This window comes from Capsicum annuum, chromosome 10 (genome assembly GCF_002878395.1).
Source record: "Capsicum annuum cultivar UCD-10X-F1 chromosome 10, UCD10Xv1.1, whole genome shotgun sequence".
Lineage (NCBI taxonomy): Eukaryota > Viridiplantae > Streptophyta > Magnoliopsida > Solanales > Solanaceae > Capsicum > Capsicum annuum.
Window position 1 is genome coordinate 31,706,663 of NC_061120.1, and position 24,822 is coordinate 31,731,484.

Below are 24,822 nucleotides of genomic sequence, written 5' to 3' on the forward strand. Positions count from 1 at the left end.
AGCATGACTTGACATACGAATACTCACTTTTTTAATACATGCAGAGATTAAGAACTTGAGCAATGTTGCATTGAGTTTTCACGTATTTCCCATTTCTATATTGAGATTTTCAAAAACATACTTATTGAGAATCATTTTTATATTTAAAGTGGAATAATGATTTGGGAAGAAATACGATTGGGCCAGGTGTCCTGACTAGTACATATCTCACCTGCATAGTTTGTTACACTAGAACAGAAAACTATGCATGCCATATGAGAGCTGTAAGTTTCTATGAAGACAAAGGGACCTGGTTCCTTATTATCAACTGAACATCATCAAAACAAGATTTATCAAGACCCCATTTTGGCATCATAACAATATTAAACGAAAATAATGCTCAAACAAGTCGAGTAACAACCCTTACATAGCTATCACAATAATAATAATTGTTCAAATAAATAATAATAATAACATAAGACTCATCACAAGAAACATGATACAAGAAATTTCTTAAAATAAGAATCATGGATAAAAGCCCTGACTTATAGCAAACTTTACTTGAATGGTTTACTATCCAACCTTTTTTTTATAAAATTATGACATAACATACCTTAAAAAGTTAACACATGCATTTGGACCATTCAACGTAGACCTTTTCCTTATCTTATCGTCTCAAAACAAATCCAATATATAAAAAATTTATTCTACAATTCAAAAAAGCCTAATGATATCAATATTAGTCAATTTTTTTCTAGATCAACAAGTAGTTCAAAAATTAAGCCTGAAAAAGGGTAAAATCATAATTTTATTAGAGAACCAAATTTCCCATACTTTAAAGATTCTAAAAATAAAATCCATAAAAAATGAGTTGAAATTGATGAAAAATAATTACTAATTATATTGGTTGAAATAGAAAATTTCAAGTCGCAACAACTTCAAATATTATGATACTGAATAGAGGGAAGGGGTAAAAGGTACACCTAGACACCCCTTAACTAAAAGTTGAGGAATTCAGGGCTTGTTTAGTTTTGACTAAAATTGTAGAGTGGGTTAGTTGAATGAAATATGAAAAATAATAGCTGAGTTTGATATACTAGTTAGCTAGCCAATGTGTATAGGAATTCATAGAAATATCAAACACTTGAACTAGTGTTGTAGAACTCCAATAAAAGTGTTTAACATTGAGGGTTCAGTTCACTTTATCAAGACTTTTAGCTTTGTGCTTTCTTTAATTTGAACATCCATGATTGTCTTCTAGAATGATTTGTATATGGATGAATCCATTGTATATTCATTTCATTGTGATGAGGTATCGAGGTGATGGGTTAGATACGACATTTGTATAATGTGATATATTATGGTAATAGACTAGGTACCATAGTAATACAATATGATTTTTCATAGTAATCGATCGGGTACCATACTAGTACAAAAATAAATGATATGGCAATGAGTCAGGAATTACGCCAATATATTATGATATGATAATTTGGAAGAGAATCATAAGATATGATGCGCACATCCTGCATACACATACTAATTAACATGCATTGAGTGTTATTTGTTGAATGAATGTGATGATGAATGATTGGTGATTATGGTTAAGCATGAAATCCTTTAAAGTGAACTTATTACTATAACTATATGATTATATATAAATGTATTATTTGATTGATGCCATTTATTATAAATGTTTTTATGATCAATTTTATACTTGTTTGAGTTTCTTACTTTTACATTGTTAAGTTAGATGGCATATGATGCTTACCAGTATTTTTTGATATACTAATGTTTTCTGTGCTCTTATTTTTGTCGAGTGCATAATATTTCTAGTAGTTAACACTTGAACTAAGCTTTGGATAGGGGTTTACTCCTTATCTTGAGGGTGAGAACTAGGTCCAAGCAACCTTAAGATCTTCTATAATAGTACCTCCTTTGACTTTGGACTAAGATAATTTTCTATTTTGTTATGTTTTTGGATTGTTGTATTAGTTTTAAAGTAAGTTAATTTTTTAGATGTTCTTGAATGGTGACTTCAGGTCCCAGTGATTGTACTAAAGAAAGGTTTTCACACTCTATTGATTTTTATTTAAAAGGAACTCTTTTGACCAAATTCTATAATTGGAAAATTGTATGAAGGATAAACAACTAAGTGTGTAACAGTGAGATTAGTATTGTTCTCCTGCCACTAGATAGGCTGAGTGCCATCGTAAAAGAATAGGTCTAGTAGAGTTTTATGAAAATTTATGGAGATGTGTATACTTTTATTTGGGAGGCTGTAGGACTTTAGTAATGAAATTTCTTCTTTCCTTATTTTATGCTATAAGTTGATTGTAATTCATATGTAGTGATCAAAATTGGTATTTAATCCTTTCACTCTTATTCGAAGTGGGTTAGTACTTGTTACTATAATATAGTAGCAGCATTATCCATAACACCACCTCCAATAGAACATGCACTCTCTGATGATAAATAAATCTAGGGTAGGCCTCATGCTAGAGGCTGAGAGAGAAGTAGAGGATGGAAAGCATTATGTGCTAATTGTTGAGTATAGGACACTGGGTGATTACAAGGGCAGATATTACCTTTCTCTCCCCTAGCATAGGATGCCCTATAGATGATATCTGTAAAGAATGTGGTGCTAGAACCAAATAGTGTATTTCATATGCCTTTGTCTATAGAGTTGATTTAATAGGTGTTGGGATTGTTAGGTGGATTGTCGAGTACTAGCTACACTTAAGTTGTTTCAATCTCTCTACCCAAAACATTGTAATATACTACTACTGTAGCACTAAGGACGGATGTAGGATTAGAAATATGGGTTAATCTCTAATAAGTACTTAGAATGATGATGTTCATTGACTATTATGCAAGTTCAGGAAGATGAAACCTCTAGTATTCAATGGTATAGAGTTTAAGGATGGAATTTGAGTTCTTGATAGATTCCATTAAATGTCTGCATAAGATGGATATTCTTAAACGGTACAGTGTGATATTTATTTCTTTAAAGCTAGAGAACAATGCCAAGCAATGATGGAGGTTATTTTTTGCATGTAGAGCTTCTTTAATTTCACTTATTTGGGCTCTGTTTAGAATTTATCCTTGAGAAATATGTTCCCTACAATTATCATAACTTGAAGAAGATTGAGTTTCTGAGGTTGGAGTACGGTACCATATTTGTGGTGTCCTATGAGGCCATGTTTGATGCTTAATCTCATTATCTCATACAGTTTATTACCTTAGAAAGAGAGTAGATCAAGTATTTGGTGAAGTGTCTAAATTTAGAAATTCAGTTGGCTACCTTATCTTTAGTCATGGATAGTAAGTTTTCCGAATGTTGTTGAGTTAGCCAAAAGGAAGAAGCACTTAAGAAACATGGTGCGGTTAAAATAGAAGCGACCAAGGCTCATACTTCAGGCTAATTTAGAGTTACTTTCTCAAAGGAGTATGGTTCTTCTACTCACTACCATTAAGCTATGGAACTATAAGAGAGAGAATAATCCTGGGTCAGTTAAAATACTTCCTGAGCTGGAAATTACATGTGATATTATTCTTCAGTATAAGGCCTACTTTAGGCCAAAATTCTATGATTTACTCTGGATAATCATTTAGCTATGCCTCTACATCAAGAAATTGACTGTTGTATAGACTTAAAGCTAGAGACTAAATCAATTTCTATTCCACCATACTTTATGGAACCTGTAGAGTGAAGAGAGTTAAAATACCAATTGCAAGAGTTGTTAAAAAAGGCTTCATTTACCCAAGTGTCTCTTCTTAAGGTGGATCGGTGTTGTTTATCAAAAAGAAATATGCCAGTATTAGGATATTCATAGACTACCACTAGTTGAATAAAGTGAAAAATCATAACAAATATCCCTTGCCCATGATAGAGAATTTGTTAGACCAATTACAAAGATCTAAGGTTTACCTTAAGATTGATTTGAGGTCGGGTTATCATCATCTATGAATAAGGAAAGAAGATATTGCAAATAAGATATATATGGGAACGGACAATGATGGATATTATGGTTGGTATTCACAAGACCTTGAGAAAATAAAACTGCATTTAGGTCTTGATTTACCAATTGACTGAGTTAGTTCATTTCATTCTATTGAGGGTTGAATATAATGCAGCTATATTGAACCAAAAAATATGTGAAGGAAATAACAAGACTACATAAGGTACTAGAGTGAATAGTATCTACCAGGGGTACTTAGTTCACCTTTAATTTAGGGAAAGGTTTTACTACGAGTTGGGGTGTTCACTCGACCTGGCCATAACTTTTCACCCAAATATAGACGAGGAATCTACGCATGAAATATAATATCTGGAAGATATAACCTATACTTTTATTAAGGTCATCAGGGGTCAATTGGATAAATACCTATCATTGACTTATTTTGCCTACAATAATAACTACCACCTAGTATTAATACGGTTTCTTTTGTAGCCTTATATTGTAGATGATGTACGTACCTAATAGGGTTGTTCAATGCATTTGATGTGAGGCCTTGGGGAACTTTTATACTCAAGGACTCTATGGAAAAATAATAATCTATACATAATAAGCTCATAGTAGCTTAAAGACAATAGAAGAAGTATGCGGATAAAAAGATAAGAGATAAGAAGTTTGAGAAGGGGGAGAAAGTACCATTGAAGGTGTCTCGCATGAAGGTGATTTTGCGATTTGACATAAAGTTCAAATTGAGCCTATTGTACCTAGGAAATTTTAAGGTTCTAAAGAAAGTGGGTTTGATTGAGTACAATATGGCCTTACCCCGTAGTATGTCCATGGTTCACACCATATTCCATGTATTTTATACCAAAGAAATCTCATAGATATTGGGACAATATTATCAATTCAGACTCAGAATCAATGGACAAACTATAGCCCTATGAACGAGAACTAATTACTATTCTAGCTAATTATGTGTTGAAATTGAGGACATGAATTATTATGCATTTGAAGTGTTCAGTTGAGGAAACATACTTTTGAAGAGGCTACATAGGAGATAGAAGTAGACATCCATAAGCGGTATATGTACTTGGTCATTGATTCAGGTACAACATATTCTAGTTGTTATTTTTCTTAGCCATTCTCATTTTAGAAGTAACTTGTCGTAAATTAGTATTTAATGTAATAATAAAAAATGTCATTATGCAGAATTAGGAGGAAAAATTTGCACCTACACTCACCGTACCTAAAATTTTAGAAATTCAGGGCTAGTCTAGTTTTCCTTAAATTTTTAGAGTGTGATATTTGAAGGACATCTGGTATTTATAAAATTAGAAATAGCTTAGTTTTCTATAATGGCCAAATAGACAATGAGTATAAGAATTCATAGCAACTTCTAGCACATGAAACTTAGTTATAGAAGTTTGATTATAGTGTTTATCATGGAAAGGTTGTTTCACGTTGTAAAGATTTGTAGTATTTGTTCAAAATAAGGAAAATTGAGGTGGTGTCCTGAGTTTTTGACTAATAATGCAGCAACAAAAAAGTTATAGACGTAGTGATACCACAATAGTTGTCAGGGAAATTGTAGCGGCAACCTCTAGACAATAGTTGCAAACACTACACTAGAAATTTAACCATTGTTGTGGGAACACACAGTAAAAATGTCAGTTTTGAAAACCAAAGAAATTATCATTCTCAACTTTTTGAAAAATACAATAAGGCTCTAAGGAGACAATTTCCATAGAAATTTAAAGCGTTTCATCTTTTGAGTTAAGTAATTACGTTCTAGACTTGAATTTAGCTTAATTTGTTAACCTTATAAAATCTCTAGAATATGGATTAATGATGCAAATCGGGTTTTACCCTTAGTTCATGGGAATTGATGAGATGTGATGCAAATGTGAATAAAATCATCACATAATGACCTTGAATGCTATAAAATACTAATAAAACTAAAATTATGAATACTTATGCTAATTTGAGTAGTTTTTATGAAGTCAAAATATTAAGGAAACACAAATATGATAAAATAGGGTGAAATAATGATTAAAATTAGTATTTTTCATCCCTAGTTATTAAAAAAGTGATAAATTGTTAAAATGAGCATATATTTTGTAATTGTATAGATCAAGAATGAGTTTAAAGTGAACCAAAGGGAATAATGTCGCTTAAAGGTGACTGAGAGCATAGAAGTTGAAGTAGGCTATTCTTTTGTGTAGCACTTAGACTTTATGGTCTTTATGCTTGTTACTTATTTAAACATCTATGATTACATTCTAGCATGGTTTGTATTTTTATGACTACATTGCATTTTTATTTCACTATGATGAGGAGTTCTGATGATTGTTCGGGAACCACACTAGTATAATGTGATATATTATGAAAATATGTCAGGCACAATGCTAGTTGAATATGATAAATTATGATAATAAGTTTGATATCACAATTATACAATAGGATATGATTTATTGATGGGTTTGGTATCATGATGGTATGTTATGATGTGATGAGATGATGCACACATCTTGCATATATTGACTCATATACATGAATTTAGTGTCATCTTATGAATATATGTGGTGAAAAATCAATTATAAAAATAAATAAGTATCAAAACATGTAAAGTGAAATTGTCAGTGTAATGATATGTTGTTTGATTGATATCGTTTAATATGAATCTTGTTAAGATTTCTTTTATAAATGTTTGACTTGATTAACTATACATTGTTAAATTACGCAACCAACGATGTTTACATGTATTTTGTTGATGTACTTATTCTACATATACTCTTAATTTTTATTGACTGTAGAATATATTCAAATAATTAACTAGGCTCTAGATAGTGATTCAATACTGATTTTGAGTTTTATCACTAGTTCTAGGAAATCATATGATCTTCTATGATGTTATGTCCTTTGGTTAGGGCTAAGATAATTTCCCCTTTTTCTTGTGCTTATGGATATTTATAACAGTTTTAAAGTATGTTTTTCTTTTTGAATTTTCTTTTAAGGTGACTTTAGGTCATATGGATTCTAATAAATAGAGTTTTCTATATTTATTCATTTTAATGGATTATAACATTGTTGACTAAGATGTTAGTTTCAAGTAACACTTTTGAACAAATTTTATACATAGAAAATTGTATGAGAGAGCAACAACTAAGAATGTAAAGGTTATATTTGTATGGTTATCCCTCCATAGGATACGGTGCATGTCAATCATGATGTATTGGGTTGTGATAAATATTTAAAGTCCAACTTTGAAGATGAATACATAATTTAATAAAAGGGAAATGATCAAAAGTACTCTTAGAATCTTACACAAATTTAAGTTGATGAAAACCCCTCTTTAAAATCCCTTAAAATCATGCACCACAAGCTTAAAAATTGTGAAAATAGGATAAAGTCATCCAAAATGGAGTTTCTATATAATTCAAATAACATTCATCATATTTGTTGTCCCTTTGTCAAATTTGCGATCTAACCAGAAGGAGACCTTCATAAATACAAAGAATAGGTCCTATTTGTGATAACCAAAAACTGTAATGCTTTATGACCACGAGCCTGCCTTCTATGATCATCATTACTACATACTACCCTTATTTTCAAATTCGATGGAGGCTCCCAAACACAATGAAAGGATTGTAGCAACAGTTGACAAAAGCTCAAGTGAAGATCAAAGTCACTGATCAGACCCTTGAGATACATTTTGAACTCAATATAGAAAAACTAATAACATTACTAGGGTAATTTTGATGTCCCAAACACAATGGAATCATATAATTTATCAAAAGAGGTTGTTATAAATAAGTTAATCCCTAGGACCCTATTTAGGCTAATTAACTATTTACTCTTCTAATTGTTCAAAGCTAAAAATAAAGACTCGAAACCAAACCAACTATTCTTCTAACCTATAATCAACCTCTCAGAATAAATAAAATTTATAGAGACAACATCCAATGCTTGGATAATAATCTATTGTCCAAAGTTTAACTATTCATATTTAAGGCTACTCAAAATTTTACTAAAATGCTTGGGGAACAACGAAAATCATCCCCATAACTCATAAATGATATTACAACAATGATTAAGGAAAAATAGCAAGAAATATAGAAAAAAAACTGTAAGGGTTGTTATATCAGACCTTTGCTACTATTTCCTAACTCAACTATAAATATTGGAACTTTTTCCACTCCATTTTACAATACATACAACATTGTCAATACATTATGGTAAAGGTGGTAGTTAGGGTGGTAATAATTCATATCTCTATGTAGTTATAGCTCATGCCATGGTGGAAGCTTCTGATGCGGTGATCATAGGTACTATTTTTCTATGTGATTGGATGTCGTCTATATCATTTTATCTCGGCTCTTCCTATTTCTATGTGTTGGTGAAATTTTCCTTAAGTTGGGACTTGTACTGTTAATATCTTAATACTCTTATGTATGTGTCTACACTAATTAGGGCTCTATGTGTATTGATCTGGTAAATATTATGTGACCTATCATATTCATAGGGTATAAGACCCTGGAAAATATAGTTATTTTGGCCATTGAGGAGTTTGATGTTATCATAAAGATAAGTTATTGTCCCTTATCATGTTGTTCTTCCTTTCATTGAAAAAACTAATAGGATGGAATTTCCTAGGAGATAAAAGTTAGAGTGAGAGGGTAATTTTAAGCCTAATCCCATTATGTTTTATTAATAATTTGTGCCCAGAAATTAGTCGGGGGGTGCAGAGGTTTTTTTACCTATCTTGGGAAGGATAAATATGTAGTCATAGCATCTATTTCGGTGTTATGTAAATCATTCAAAGTGTTTCTAGTGAAAATTGTAGGTATACCTTCGGATTAAGAATTTGACTTTTGTATATGCTTAGAACCGGGGACTAGACCTATTTCTGTTCCACCAAACCGTATGGAACCTACAAATTTATGAGAGTTGAAATAACTATTGCAAGAGTTTTTAGAAAAGGACATAATTTGACTGAGTTTCATTTTTGAGTTGCACCATTGTAGTTTGTGAAAAAAATGGTAGTATGAGGATGTTCATAGACTACTACCTATTGAATAAAGTTACATTCATAATAAATATCCCTTGCTCAGCATAGATGATTTGCTTGACCAGTTTTAAATATTTGCAGTTTTATCTAAGATTTATTTGAGGATGGGTTATCATAAGCTAAAAATTAGGGCAGGGGATATGCGAAGGATTTCTTTCAAAACTCTTTATGGACACTAAATATTTTAGTATGTTATTTGGTTTGATCAATTCCCCAATTGTTTTCATGGGACTGATGAATGGAGTGTTTATGTACCTCTTGAACTCATTCATTATTATGTTTATCAATAATACACTTGTTTATTCTAATATTTTTGTAGATAATAAAGCTCATTATCATAGTATGATTAAATTATTGAAGTAGAAAAAAAGTATTCTAAGTACTCTAAGTGCTAATTTATGTTTTATTTTGTGTCCTTATTGGGGTGCATGGTTTATATAAAAGGGGTTATGATGGACTAACAAATAGTTTAGGCAATTAAGAATTGGTCTTGAATGGAAAATGTGATAGAAATCAGTAGATTTTTGGGGTCGGCTAGTTATTATCATTTGTTTATTAAAGAGTTTCTCGTAATTTCTTCATACCTGACCCATTTGACATACAAAGAAGTTCCTTTTAAATGAAATGACACCTATGAGGAGGCCTTTTAAATTCTCATAACTGTTTTTACTTTTGCTCTAGTATTAACTAGGACTATTAAGGGTAAGGATTTTTTTTAATTTTCTCATGCCTGATATTTAGGTTTAGGTGTTGTGTTAAGACAGGAATGGAATATAATTGATTATGGTTTAAGGAAACTAAAGAATTGAGAGAAAAATTACCCCACATATGACTTGGAACTAGCAACAATAGTGTTTGTTCTGAAAATTTCAAGGCTCTTTCTCTATGTGGGCAAGTATGAGGAACTTACCAGCCACTACAACTTGCAAAACTTGTTGACGTAGAAGGATCTTAATATAAGATAGAGGATATGGATGGAGTTGATTAAGTATTATGACATCTTAATATTTTATCACCTGGGTAAGGCTAATGTAGTGGTGGATGCACTTATCCAAAAACGAGTAAGCATGGGGAGCCTAGCAATTTTTGAGTTATTGATGAGTGGTGAATTTAAAACCAATGTGTATTCTTAATTTGTGCACACAACTATAATTTAAAGTTATGAATGAGACAAAAGTGTTACTTGGATGCACTGATTTCCACATTTTACAGACACAAATGTAATAAGATAAAATATATGAATTTGAGCTTAAGAGGGATCAAAAGAAGAGGAAAAGTGTAAGTAAAAAAGCCTACACAAATTAGGTTTAGTTACAGAGATCACGGTTGGAGTGTCGTTATTAAATCCAACCAATATGGGTCATCCACCGTGATCATGTAGGTCTAATCAATCATTGTAGTCGTGATCGCAGCAAAGCTGATGAGATTATTGCTTAGAGAGATTTTGGCATAGGGGTAGTTATGTAGTTTTTAATTGCCAATCCTAATTCTCTTAAAAGTCTTAAATCTTTTCCCATTTTGGCTTTGTACAGTTTGCAGAGAAATTGAATTTGTAGTTACAATCCCTACTTTGGGCAACTATTGTAATTTTAATTCCTTGCTATGAATTTGGTAAAATTATTGGTCGATTTAGTGTTGTGTTTCAATTTTAAAGTCTGGCTAAGGGGTTTGATATTGGAATAGGGTCATGTTTGAGGGGCTTGGGGTTTGGAGTTATTTTGGAACGGAGTCGAGAAAGAAGGGTAGGGGTGGGCGTTATTCTAAGCTGAGGGTTTGGGCTAGTTCGGTGAGGAGTGGGAGAGATAGATGAGAGGCAAAAGGTGATGGGTTGAGGGTAGGATCTTCGAATATTTGGAAACTTTAGGGTAAGTCCATTGAGTTGGTGAAGATTCTCATGAAGAGGAGGATTACTATTGTGAGTGTTGAGGACACTATGTGGATAGGTTCATAGGCTAGTGATGTGGATAGGAATAAGTTTTGGTACTTAGGTAGTGACAGGGGGTGGGAATCTTAGTGGATGAAAAGCTTAGAGGGCAGGTGGTTGAGGTGAAGAGGGTCAGTGATAGGATGATGACGATTAAGTTGGTCATTGAGGGTTTATAATGCATATATGTAGTGTCTATGTGCCACAGGTAAGCTTGGATGGGGATGTGAAGGAGAGTTTTTGGAAGGCTTTGGATGAGGTGTTGAGAAGCGTGCCTAGATCAGATATGATTGTTATAGCGGGGGACTTCAATTGGCACATTGGGGCTATTCATGGAGATTATGACGATGTATATGGAGGTTTTAGTTTTGGTGATAGATATAGTGAGGGGGTTGCCCTATTGGATTTTGCGAGGGCCTTTGGGCTAGTGTTTATGAATTCGAGCTTTTCGAAGAAGGAGGATCACCTAATTACCATTCGAAGTGCTTTAGCAAAGACTCAGATTGACTTTTTGCTACTTAGGAAGGGGGATAGGGTTTTATGTAAGTACTATAAGCTCATTTCGAGTGAGCAGCTTTTGACTTAGCACAGGATTCTAGTTATGGACTTATTTATCATGAAGAGCAGGAAGAGGAGGGTCGAAGAGGGTAAAAAAAAATTAGGTGGGGTGGCTTGATGCCATTCACTTTTCTAGAGATAATGGAGAAGGTAGCAGGATGAGGGTGTGGGAGTGTAGGGAGAACGTGGATGGTATGTGGGATAAGGCTGCCAGTTGCATCAAGGAGATGGCTAGAGAGGTATTGGCTATTTTGAGGGGTTGGGCAGGCGGACACAAGGGGAAATGGTGGTGGAATAAAGAAGTTAAGAGGAAAGTGGAGACTAAGAAGGGGGCATATGTTAAGATGATTGAAAGTAAAGACGAAAAAAAGAAGCGGGTTAATAGGGTCCCTAATAAAGTAAAAAGGAAAGAGGCTAAGTTAGCACTTATGGCTACTAAGACAACAGCATTTGAGAGCTTTTATGAAGCGTTAGAGGAGAAAAATGGTGGAATAAGATTGTATAGGCTTGATAAGGCTATGGAGAGGACGGGTGGGGACGTCAATCAAGTAAAGTGCATTAAGGGGATAATGGAAGAGTTTTGTTAGAGGATGTTCAAATCAAGAAGAGATGGCAGGAGTATTTTCATAGACTTTTAAATGAATAGGCGGACAGAGGAATTATGTTTAGGGAGTTGGAGAGCTTGAAGGAGAGCCGTGACTTTCGTTACTATAGACGTTTCAACATTAAGGAGGTCAATGTAGGATGCAGAGGGGTAGGGCAAAGAGGCTGGATGAGATTTCGGTAGATTTTTTGAAGTTTGCTGGTGGTGTGGGTTTAAGGTGGTTCACTAATTTGTTTAACGTCATTTTTAAGACTGCGAGAATTCCTGAGGCTTAAATATGGAGTACAATGATCTAATTATACAAAAACAAGGGCGATGTTTAGAGTTGCAACAGTAGGGGTATTAAGTTATTGAGTCATACTATGAAGATTTCGGAGAGGGTGGTCGAGCAGAGATTGAGGAGGGTCATGTCCATTTTGGAGGCAATCCACCTGGTAAGAATATTGGTAGAGCAGTACACGAAAAGGAAAAGGGATTTTTACATGGTGTTCATCAACTTGGAGAAGGCATATGACAAAGTCCCTAGGAAGGTTCTTTGGAGATTCTCAGAGGTAAGAGGTGTTTCGGTAACGTACATCAGAGATATTAAGGACACGTCCGATGGGGGAAAAACTCGAGTGAGGACGACTGGTGGTGACTCAGGGCATTTTCTAGTTGAGACGGGATTGCATTAGGGATCGATTCTTAACCCTTTACTTTTTGTATTGGTAATAGACGTGTTGACGTGGAGTAATCAAGGTGAGGTTCCTTGGTGTATGTTATTTTTAGATGATGTACTGCTAGAAACTGGAGGTCTGCAGGCAAACCCTTGAGTCTAAGGGGTTCAGGTTGAGTAGTTCTAAGATAGAGTATTTGGAATGCAAGTTTAGTGACATAAGTTAGGAGGACGAAGTGGTGGTGAGGTTAGAGTCATAGGATGTTTGTAAGAGGGATAGTTCTAAGTATCTTGGGTCTATTATTCAGAGGAATTGTGAGATTGATGAGGATGTATCTAAACGTATTGGAGTAGGGTGGATGAAGTGGAAGCTCGCCTCTAGAGGTTTGTGTGATACAAAGGGTCCCCTTAAGCTGAAAGGAAAATTCTGTAGAGTGGTAGTCCGTCTTGCCATGCTGTATGGAGCAGAGTGTTGTCCAGTCAAGTACTCTCATATCCAAAGATTGAAGGTGGCAGAAATAAGAATGTTGCATTAGATGTGTGGACTTACTAGAGAGGATAGAGTTAGGAATAAGACTATCTGAGAGAAGTTGGGAGTGGCTTCAGTGGAGGATAAGATGCGAGAAAGTAAGTTGAGATAGTTTGGGCATGTGAAGAGGCAGGGCACAAATACCTCAATTCGGATGTATGAGAGACTAGCTTTGGATAGATTTAGAAGAAGTAGAGGTAGGATAAAGAAGTACTAGAGGGAGGTGATTTGAAATAAAATAGAGCAGCTGCAGGTTATTGAGGACATGACCCTTGACAGTAAGGTATGGAGGTCGCGAATTAGGGTAGAAGGTTAGGGTGAGTGTATGGATTGTGGAAAGATGTTAGATAATCGATTGGGCAGTAAGGCAGTAATCCTAGGCATATGTCCTTGAGTAGGGCCCCTTAGCTAGGTGAGTTTTGGTGTGGTGGGTGAGTGTTTGTTACTAGGACTGTGTGCTTGAGGAGAAGCCTCTTCTTTGTGAATGTAGGTTTCTACTAGGTGGTGTCCTAATGCTTATTTCTTATTTCTAATTGATTGTACTTCTCTTTTTCGTACTTATCTGATAATTATCTCTATTATGTCTTGTTTCTATATGCATTCTTTTCCTATTGCATGTTGCTTTATGAGCTTCATGTGCTTTTCTTAGTGTTGAGTAGGGGGTCTATCGAAAATAGCCTCTCTACTTCTTCGAATGTAGTTGTATAAACTGCATACATCTTACCCTCCCCAGACCTCACTTTATGGGAATGCACTGGGCCTGTTGTTGTTGTTATTGAATTTGGTGAAATTGAAGAATGGATATTTTTAATGGTTATCATATATTTCTTTCTCTTTACTTCATGAGTAGCTAAATCTCTTTGTCTTGGGATTATGTTTAACTAAGGTGGAATTATGTGTTGATTATGATGTATTTGTTTAGATAGTAGCTTGTTGATGATGGGTTTCACTATTTCTTTATTTAATTAATTGGGATTTGTGGGTGAAAACCCTAAATGCCTAAAATGGATTTGTGGGTGAAAACCCCAAATGCCTTAGATGGGCTTGAGGATGAAAACCCAAAAACCATTGAAAGCTTATATCATCTATGAAAAAGGGATATGGGTGAAATTTTGAAGCCCATGGAATCCTTGAAAGATGGCTATGGGAGACAAATCAATAGTGGGCAATAAAAGATGTTGTTTTCTATCTTTTTTCCATCTTACAAATAAAATTAATTAGATAGTTGAATATGTCTTGGGCGTCTTCCTAGAAATAGGGATGCCCAATTGATGTTCTGGGTTGCTTTCATTGACACACTCGTTAGGTACTGTAAAGGGTTAATGAGTGATATCCTTGAGGCTTTTCGGAAAACTAGCCTCAAATACTCTCAACCTAGCCTACCTTATTGCCATTTACTCGAATTTTCACTAAATCATCATGTTTCCATGCATAATTTTCCCTTAGGGTATACCTATAGTCATATTTATTTATTTTGGTTGTTATTTTTGTTTTCTTTTTAGGTGATTCCAACTTTGTTCAGGGAACTATGAGTTAGAAAACAAGTACTGCCGGGTCTTTCGATGACCTTCTTGATGATGAAGAGCAACTCAGTTATGTTGGTTTTTCAAGTGTCATCATTATCCCTCTTACTCATAATAACGTCTTTCATGTCATGAGGTTCATGTTGCATATACTATAAATGATGGGCTTTTGGGGGGTAAAGAATATGAGGACCACAACTTTCATTTGAAGAATATCATAGAAGTGTTTGCACCTTTTGATATTTCTCACATAACCCAAGAGTCCATCCATTTTTGCCTCATCCCATTCTCTCTAAGGGGGAGGCAGTACTGTGACTTCGATCTCTTCTGGCCGGCTCGATAACATCATTGGATGAATTTACCATGGCCTTCCCTGACTGGTATTTCCCACCATGCAGGATTGTATAATAATGTGATGAGGTCATCAACTTTAGTAAATTAAATAGAGAATCCTTGTATGAAGTGTGGAAAAGCTTCAACAGAAAACTCATATAATATCCCAACCATGAAGTCCAAAAGAAGATGCTTCTCCAAACCTTCTACCGGGATCTTGATCCCCTCAACAAAACCATGGTAGTAAATTCGGCAGGGGCTCTCTTGTCAAGTTGACTTATCAAGCGGACAAAAAATTTCTTGAGGAAGTTACAAAGAAAAACGAAGGGTGGCATACCTGGGATGCCAAGGTACCAAAAGGATTTCCTACAACCTCTGTTGCCACTCAACCAAATGGTTGTATCCTACTCTGTTTCTATTAAATAATCGAAAATGTATTTCTGGCAAATCTCTACTCAATTGAATTCATGACCGAAGGGGGGGTCTTCCTAGTGACACTATTGTGAACCCAGAAAATGAAACTCAAGTATTGGAAATAGTCACAGGAGTGGGAAGACTCGTGTTGATCATTTGAAGGGAGTTGAGGAAGAAAATGTGGGTTGAAAAGTACAAATTTTGAGAACATGAAGGTGAAGAAAAAGTTTGTGGTTGAGCCAAGAGATGAAACCCAAAAATCTAAAGAAGAAGGTAATGAAAAATAACCTATGGTAATTGATGAAGACGTGGTAGAAAATGACAATCCACAAAGAGATGTATTGCCCACCTTTCAAATCCCTCCTCCATTCCTATAAAGGCTTAAGAGGAAATAGGAGAATGACAAGATAAAGAAATTGATGACCAAGCTTAGCAACCTATCAATCAATTTTTCATTAGTTGGGGCTATCAAAGAGATCCGGGGGTAGGCTAAGCTTATAAAAAATTGATGTCGAAGAAGAAGCTTGTTGAAGGTGACACAATTGAAGTCACCAATGGGTGTAGCGCCATAATGTGTATCCAAATGGCGGAAACATAAGTTTGAAAAACATTATTTGACCTTGTTGAAAATATTTAATGACCAAATTTTTTGGAACCAGAACGTCACACGGTGCTCATGATCCCGAAGGACCATAAGCCAACCCTCTACTGATATCTATACCTGAACACTGCATAATATAGATAATAAATATGGAAACTGGCCATAAGGTTGAAAATGTTTTAAAATACTCAAAATTGAAAACTAAATACTGATATATCTATCCGAAAAGCCTCTAAACTGTCTGAACTATAGATTTGATGAGATATGTCCCAAACTAAATCTGTCTACTAGAAATAAAAAAAATCCAATGCAAAAATGATAAAAGGATCATCCTCAAATGAAGAGGACTCACTTCTATGTCTACTGCTACTGAGTGGGACTGAACTTCAAAGAGTACTGTGGATCTCGTGCCTTTGAACCTATGGTGTCAAATAAAATACCATAGCGGAAATGCATCAACAAGGGATTTACCGATTATACTGATGAGGGAAGGCTAAATGCAAGGGCTTGTGCATGGACAATTACTTAACTGAATAATCATGAGAGTACTGAATGAGAACAGATGCATGAAAGCACAAACCATAGTGACAGTCATCACAACTCTGAGTACTGAAACTTGGGTAATGCATTACTGACATTTGAAGTCACTACTAATACTGAGATACTGAACAACTGAATCATCTAATACTAATAAATGAGTACTAAGGTGAGATCAGCCTTAACTAGCAAGTGATATTGGAATCTGAGGATACTGAAGCTGATTAACTGAATATACTCACATCAATGAATGAATTTAGATCTTTATATTATCAATTGACTGTATTGGAGATCTATCCTCTCTAACGGATGATTCCTGAGTCTACTATCAATGATTAGAAATGATCATGTCCAAATCTGACAACAACAATACTAAACTAAATCTGAGACTGAGATCAAGCCTATCTGATGGGTGATCTCTAGATCTGATAACAAGAATACTCAACAAAATCTGAGACTAAGATCAAGACTATCTGATGGTGATCTCTACATATGATAACAAAAATACTCAACTGAATCTGAGACTAAGATCAAGCCTATATTAGGGGTGATCTCTAGATCTAATAACAAGAATACTCAACTGAATCTAAGACTGAGATCAAGCCTATCTGACGGGTGATCTATAGACCAGAATACAAGAATACTCAATTGAATCTGATATTGAGAACAAGCCTATTTAAAAGGTAGTTTCTAGATCTAATAAAAAAAATACTCAACTAAATCTGAGACTGAGATTAAGCCTATCTGATGGGTGATCTCTAGATCTGATAACAAGAATACTCAACTAAATCTGAGACTGAGATCAAGCCTATCTGATGGGTGATCTCTAGATCTGATAATAAAAATACTCTACTAAATCTTAGACTGAGATTAAGCCTATCTGAAGGGTGATCTCTAGACCTAATAACAAGAATACTCAACTAAATCTGACACTGAGATTAAGCCTACGCGATGTGTGATCTCTAGATCAGATAGCAAGAATTCTCAAGTGAATTGGAGACTGAGATCAAGCCTATCTAACGGGTGATCTCTTGATATGTTAATAAGAATACTCAACTAGATCTGATACTTAGATCAAGCCTATCTGATGGGTGATCTCTAGATCTGATAATGAGATTACTCAACTTAATATGAGACTGAGATTAAGCCTATCTGACGGGTAATCTCTAGATCTAATACTAAATATCTTTCTATGGGATGAAGTCTATATGATGGTTTGTCTATGAATCCATAGAACTATCTGAGTTCCTCACTGCGATAGATGACTGTATCTGACAGTCCTAATTTTTGAAGATTGATACTGAAACTGCATTTATGGGAAGTAGTCACTTAATCGACATACCCCGAATATCAACTGGTGGGGTCTAAACTGTAACCCCAGCTGGAAATATGTCAATATCGTATCACCGGTAAAGAACTCTCTAGTCAAGCCTATCTGATGGGTGAGCCTCGCAGGAAGTCAAGCCTAAGGCAATATAATAGTCAAGCCTATCTGACGGGTGACTAGTCTTTTCTGATGAGTGACTCCTGCATCTTGCGCTGGATACGTAGTTTTGGAGTTGAGGGATTGCGTCCTCACGACTCTGCCTCTCTGATGGGGAGCCACTATCCCTGCCCTAGCTCGGTGCTTGCTCCTACTCCCAACTGAAAGACTATAAAATAATTCTTAACTTAACACAAACTAAGCTGAATCTGATACTGATCAAGTTATTCGAATGATCTGACTAAGTTAAGCTGAATTCACTAGGTTCCGTATCTGATAGAATACTATTGAATCTTGTTATCTGACCGAATGACACTATGTTTTGAATAGAGTACTGGATTACTACGGAGGTCAAAACTGAACACTTGAATACTACTAGATTTGAGCTGGGTACAAAATTGAGGCTAGATTACTAGCGATACTGAGACTATGGAGATTACTGAGATTTCTTAAGTTCTGTATCTGTCTGAGGATACCGAGTTTTATAGCTCACTGAGTTTTAAGAATCATGGCTCGACTGGAATTATTGTGAAAACTGACATGGGCTCTACACAGTAGCTAAATTGTTGGGTATAAATACCCCCAGGACTCGATAACATTAAAGTAAAGCATAACCATTCTTGAATAATCAAGACTATGGAAATTCATTCACCATCACAATCACTAAAGCATCTCTTGAAGTATTTAGAAATCATAAACATGTAATAGCATAGGAGGACATGGTATTGGATTATACTTCATTCAACAAAGCCTTGCATCAAGAACTTCACACATATTTAAGTCTTCACATGTTACGGAGAATATATAATTGGGGAACTTCATGCTATCATGTTACAATTCATTCATCAAATACTTAGCATGTATTAAAGTCTTCGCATGTAAAAAAGAGTACATAATTAGAGAATTTCATGCTATCATGCCACAATTTATTCACTAAGGCTTTTCAACAATCACTTATCATGCATGGGTTTACAGGGAATTGGGGATTTCTAGTCAAGATGCTACACTGGCTCTAATTCATTCACATAAGAATTTTATCAATCATATGGGGTGCATACTTTTCTTATTAAACAATTTCTACACTCAATTGACATGAACACACCATTTAACAAGTAGCTGGAAGAGGGTTTATCATGAACATTACATGAAAACGAAATACTAGGGTCAAAGCTTGGAAACCTTGTAAACAAACACTAATCACAACTTAATAATTGCATGAACATCAATTTCAACTCACATGAATCATGAAAACTCATAAACATAAACGCTTTGAAATTTAGAAAAGGGTTCTTGAGCTTCTTGGATGAAAGGGACCCAACAATCAACATCTACATACCTTAGAGAAACTCTTTATTGAAAGTCCTTGGAGAGATTCTTGATTTCTTGATTTTACTTGAAGTAGAAGAAAGGGTTTTGATTTTGTAGAAATCCTAGTTCTTGTTCTTGAACAACTTTGAGAGAAAACAAGGATATTTTAGGTGAAATGAGGCCTAATTCCATTTTAAGGAGTATATATAGGGGTTCGGAAAAGGCTCTTTTCGCCCGTGGAATTAAACTGAAAAATCCCAATTTTACATGCTGGCACGACGTGCCATAATCGCGCCAGGTCACTGGAAATTGGACAATTGGGAAACTGCTTGATGGCACGACGCGGTGGGAATCACGTTGCCACCCTTTTTGCGAACTAGAAAGGCACCACGACGCGGTGGAATCATTTTGGTGCACTAGAAATTGACAATTCTAAAATCAAGCCTTGGCGCGACATGCCATAATCACGGAGGCTCACTGGATTTTGACGATTACCATTTTGGCTAGCTCCACGACGTATTAAAGTGCCAACTGTCACTCTCACTAAAATGTCTCTAACTCTTTGCTCGAGTGTCATATTTGGGCGAATTTGGCATCGATGGAATGAATATTCAATTATCTACATGGTTAAAAATACTTCTCACTTAGGAAGACATTTCTCAATATTTTAGGGTCAGATTTACTCTTTACTTGACAAACTCTAAGCCTCAGACTATGAGAGAAATTTTGGAGGTCTTACATTATTTCCCCCTTTGCAACATTCATCCTCGAATGTTGTTTTTTAGGCTAAGAATACTAATCAACTGAACTTACTGAAGGAAGAAGAACATCTAATACATGACTATGCAACTGGAACTACTGATATTCTGAACTCTCATACTGGACATGCATATTTGATGCATGGAATACTCGACTAAAGCTACTCATAAGTTAAATTCTCATAATAGACATGTTTATGTAATGCATGGATGCATAAATGGGCTGATCTCATGAATGCATGACTGAACACACTGAAAAGCTAAACTCTTTCTACTGAACATGCATATCTAATGCATGGATGTCTGACTGAGCTCACTCTCGAATGCATGACTGGCTCTGTAATGATCACTAATGTTAACTACATAAGGAGAGTCTGAACATAGAAATGAATGAGTCTAAGAACATTAGAGAATCACAATACCATGGGGTGTCTCCCCCTTGGGACTCTATGTCCCTGTACAAACACCTTGTTGAAATACTGGGGCGGTCCACAGAGCACCTACAAATTGGGTCATGATTGACTGATTTAGATTTGAAACTCATGTTGAAATATAATATCAAAATAGAAGAAAAGGATCTAGCAATGCATATCACAAAGATGAAGGACTCATAACATACCCGAATCTATTTCAGAGAACCTTTTCTGATCATGGAGTGTCTGAAGCGCATAAAGACTGTTCTAACGCTGACCACTACTAGCGCCAAAAGGTGCACCCTATTGACGAAAATCTCTCCTCCTCTGAGCTAGCACTCTAAATTCTCTCATTCTGTGGCCTTGATCACCATACCAAGAGCCCACATCACTACCGACTCTACACACACCTAGGTAGCTCTTGCCATACTCTCTAAAAAGAGGATTGGTACGAACTCCACTAGCACTACTCAGGGCTTTGGAGACTAGTGCCCCATCATAACTGACATCCCCAAACTTTGGTGTAGGTGCACTAGCTGAGGATAGACCTGGGACTGAAAATCTCTGACCATGCTGAGAACAACTACTACCCTGGGACCCTGCCTGAGAGAAACTATGAGTACCTATCCTAGGTCTCTTACTTTCTGTCTCTCTCTCTTTATCTGCTTCAATATGTTGCGTATGCATCACCATTCTATCAAGGTCCATATCTCTATTGAGCATAGCAGCTCTACACTTTTTCAACACCAACTCAGAAACACCACTCACAGACTTAGTCATACTCGCACTAGGGTCTGCTATCAAGTCAGGAGCACACTTAGCTAACTGGTTAAACTTAAGACAATACCCTTTCACTATCCTGGATCCTTGCCTTAGGTTCATGAAATCTTCTTACCATTTCTTTCCTTATCTCTAGCATGAAAACCATATCTAGAAAGGCATCTTGAAACACTTACCAAGTCACGAGAGCTACATCCTCCCCTCTACCCTTCTTCAACATTACTACCCAATCATGAGCAATATCCTCCAGCCTATAAGACACTAACTCTACACTTTCCTCCACAGAAATATGCATAATTTGGGTAATCTTCCCAACCTCCTCTAGATAAAGCTGTGGGTCCTCACCTTCTACTAACCCAGAGAATTCTGGCAGGCTTATTTTCATGAAATCTCTAATTGTAGCTACGGCTGAACCCTCATCTTACTTTGTTGGGGCCACAGCCAGACGGTTACCCTGAACAATAGTCACAACTTCGGTTAGGTCCTGAAAAGCTGCCTGAAACTCTGCATATAGCACACCCTCATTCTCAGGATCTACTGACTAAAGGGGCTGGTCATCAACCCTACGGACATTACCTTTATGAAGAGGCATACTCTGTCAATAGAAGAAAGAGGTGTATTAGATTAAGGATTAACCCGATCTCATGGTTACTCACATGTTAAGAATACTGAAAAAAGAGAAACTGCTCCTAAAAATATAGTATAGCCTTTTGTATATAAATGTGGAATGCAACACACCCATGCACAAGAATCTATTAGATGCGGCTTTTCAGACTCCCTAGGACACTATTGAACCTTAGACTCTGATACCAAGTTTGTAATAACTCAATTTTCTGGAAGCGAAACATCCCACAGTGCTCATGATCCCGAAGGACCACAAGCCAACCCTCTACTGATATTTGTACCTGAACACTGCATAATATAAACAATAAATGTCAAAACTGGCCATAAGGTTCAAAAAATCTAAAAATACTTAAAATTGAAAACTAAGTAGTGATACATCTGTCCAAAAAACCTCTAAACTATCTGAAATATGGAGTTATTAGGACATGTCCCTAACTAACTCTGTCTACTGAAAATAAATAAAATTTCACACAAAAATGGTAAAAGGATCATCTTCGAATAAAGAGGACTTACTGCTACATCTACTTCTACTGACTGGGACTGAACAGCTAAGGATACTCTGGACCTTATGCCTTTGAACCTATTATGTCAAATAAAATACCATAGCGCAAATGCATCTATACGGGAATATACCGAGTATGCAGATGAGGTAAGGCTAAATACAAGGGATTATGCATGAACAATTACTTAACTGAATAATCATGAGAGTACTAAATGAGAACACATGCATAAATATACAAACCATAATCACAATCATCATGATTCTGAGTACTAAATCTTGGGTACTGCATTACTAATATCTGAACTCACTATAAATACTGAGTTACTAAACAACTGAATTATTTGATACTCATAAATTAGTACTGAGGTAAGATCAGTCTTATCTAGCGAGTGATCTTGGAATCTGAGAATACTAAAGCTGATTAACTAAATATACTTACAACAATGACTGAATTTAGAGCTTTCTACTATAAACTGACTGCATCGAAGATCAAACCTCTCAAATGGATGATTCTAGAGTTTACTATCAATGATAAGAAATAATCATGTCTGAATGTGACAACAAGAATACCCAACTGAATTTGAGACCGATATCAAGCCTATCTGACGGGTGATCACTTGATCTGATAACAAGAATACTCAACTGAACCTAAGATAGATATCAAGCATATTATATGGGTAATCTTTAGATTTGATAACAATAATACTCAACTAAATCTATGACTGAGATCAAGCCGATCTGATGGGTGATCTCTAGATCTGATAACAAAAATACTCAACTGAATCTAAGATTGCGATCAAGCGTATCTGACGGGTGATCTCTTGATCTGATAACAAGAATACACAATTGAATCTGAGACTGAGATAAAGCCTATCTGACGGGTGATCTGTAGATCTGATAACAAGAATACAAAACTAAGACTGAGACTAATTTCAAGCCTATCTAACGGATGATCTCTAGATCTGATAACAAGAATACTCAACTAAATCTGACACTGAGATCAAGCCTATCTGACGAGTGATCTCTAGATGCATTAAAAAGAATACTTAATTAAATCTAAGACTGAGATTAAGGCTATCTGACGGGTTATCTCTAGATCTGATAACAAGAATTCTCAACTAAATCTGAGAATGAGATCAATCCTATCTGATGGGTGATACTTAACTGAATTTGATACAAAGATCAAGACTATTTGATGGGTGATCTATAGATCTGATAACACGAATACTCAACTAGAGCTGAGACTGACATCAAGGATATTTGACGGGTGATCTTTAGATCTGATAATTAGATTACTCAACTGAATATGAGAATGAGATCAAGCGTATTTTTTAGGTGATCTCTATATCTAATACTTAATAAATTTATACGAAACCAAGCCTATCTGACGGGTGGTCCATGAATCAATGGAACTATCTGAGTTTCTCATTGGGATAGATGACTATATCTAACAGTCCTGAGTTCTTAAGATTGATACTGAAACTAAAATCATGGGAAGTAGTCTCTTAACCAACAACCTCGAATCTCAATTGGTGGGGTCCAACTTCCAACCCCAACTACAAGTGTATCAATATCGTTCCACGTGTAAAGACCTCTCTGCTCAAGCCTATCTGATGTGTGACCCTTACAGGAAGTCAACCCTAAGGTAATATAATAGTCAAACCTATCTGACGGGTGACTAGCCTTTCTTGATGGGTAACTCCTACATCCTACGCTGGCTATGCAGTTCCAAATTTTAGGGATTGCTCCTAACAATTCTGCCTCTTTGACAGGGAGTTGCCATCTCTGCCCTCGTTTGGTGCTAGCTCCTACTCCCAAATAAAAGACTCTGAACTGATTCTTAACAGAATACAAACTAAGTTGAATCTGATATTGATCATGTTTCTCAAATGATCTGACTGAGTTAAGCTGAATTCACTAGGTTCCATATCAAATAGAATACTACTGAATCTCATTATCGGACTGAATGACATTGAGCTTTTATAGAGTACTCAATTACTAAAGAGGTAAAAATTGAACACTTAAATAACACTAGATCTGAGTTGTGTATTGAATTGAGGCTAGATGACTAGCGATACTGAGACTACGGAGATTTCTGAGATTTCTTATGTTCTGTATCTATCTGAGAATATAGAGTTCTTTAACTCTCTGAGTTCTGATCATGTTTCTCGAATGATCTGACTGAGTTAAGCTGAATTTACTAGGTTTCGTATCTAGCAGAATACTACTGAATCTCATTATCGGACTGAATGACACTAAGCTTTGAATAG

The 24,822-nt window shown here is 35.5% G+C and overlaps 1 protein-coding gene across 1 annotated transcript; it reads left to right on the forward strand.

The window, feature by feature from the left end:
- The first annotated feature begins 11,108 nt into the window (after positions 1–11,108).
- LOC107844204 lies at positions 11,109–11,516 on the forward strand. The gene has a single exon (XM_016688677.2). It carries the CDS (start codon positions 11,109–11,111, stop codon positions 11,514–11,516), a length of 408 nt encoding a protein of 135 aa, XP_016544163.2.
- The last annotated feature ends 13,306 nt before the right edge of the window (positions 11,517–24,822 follow it).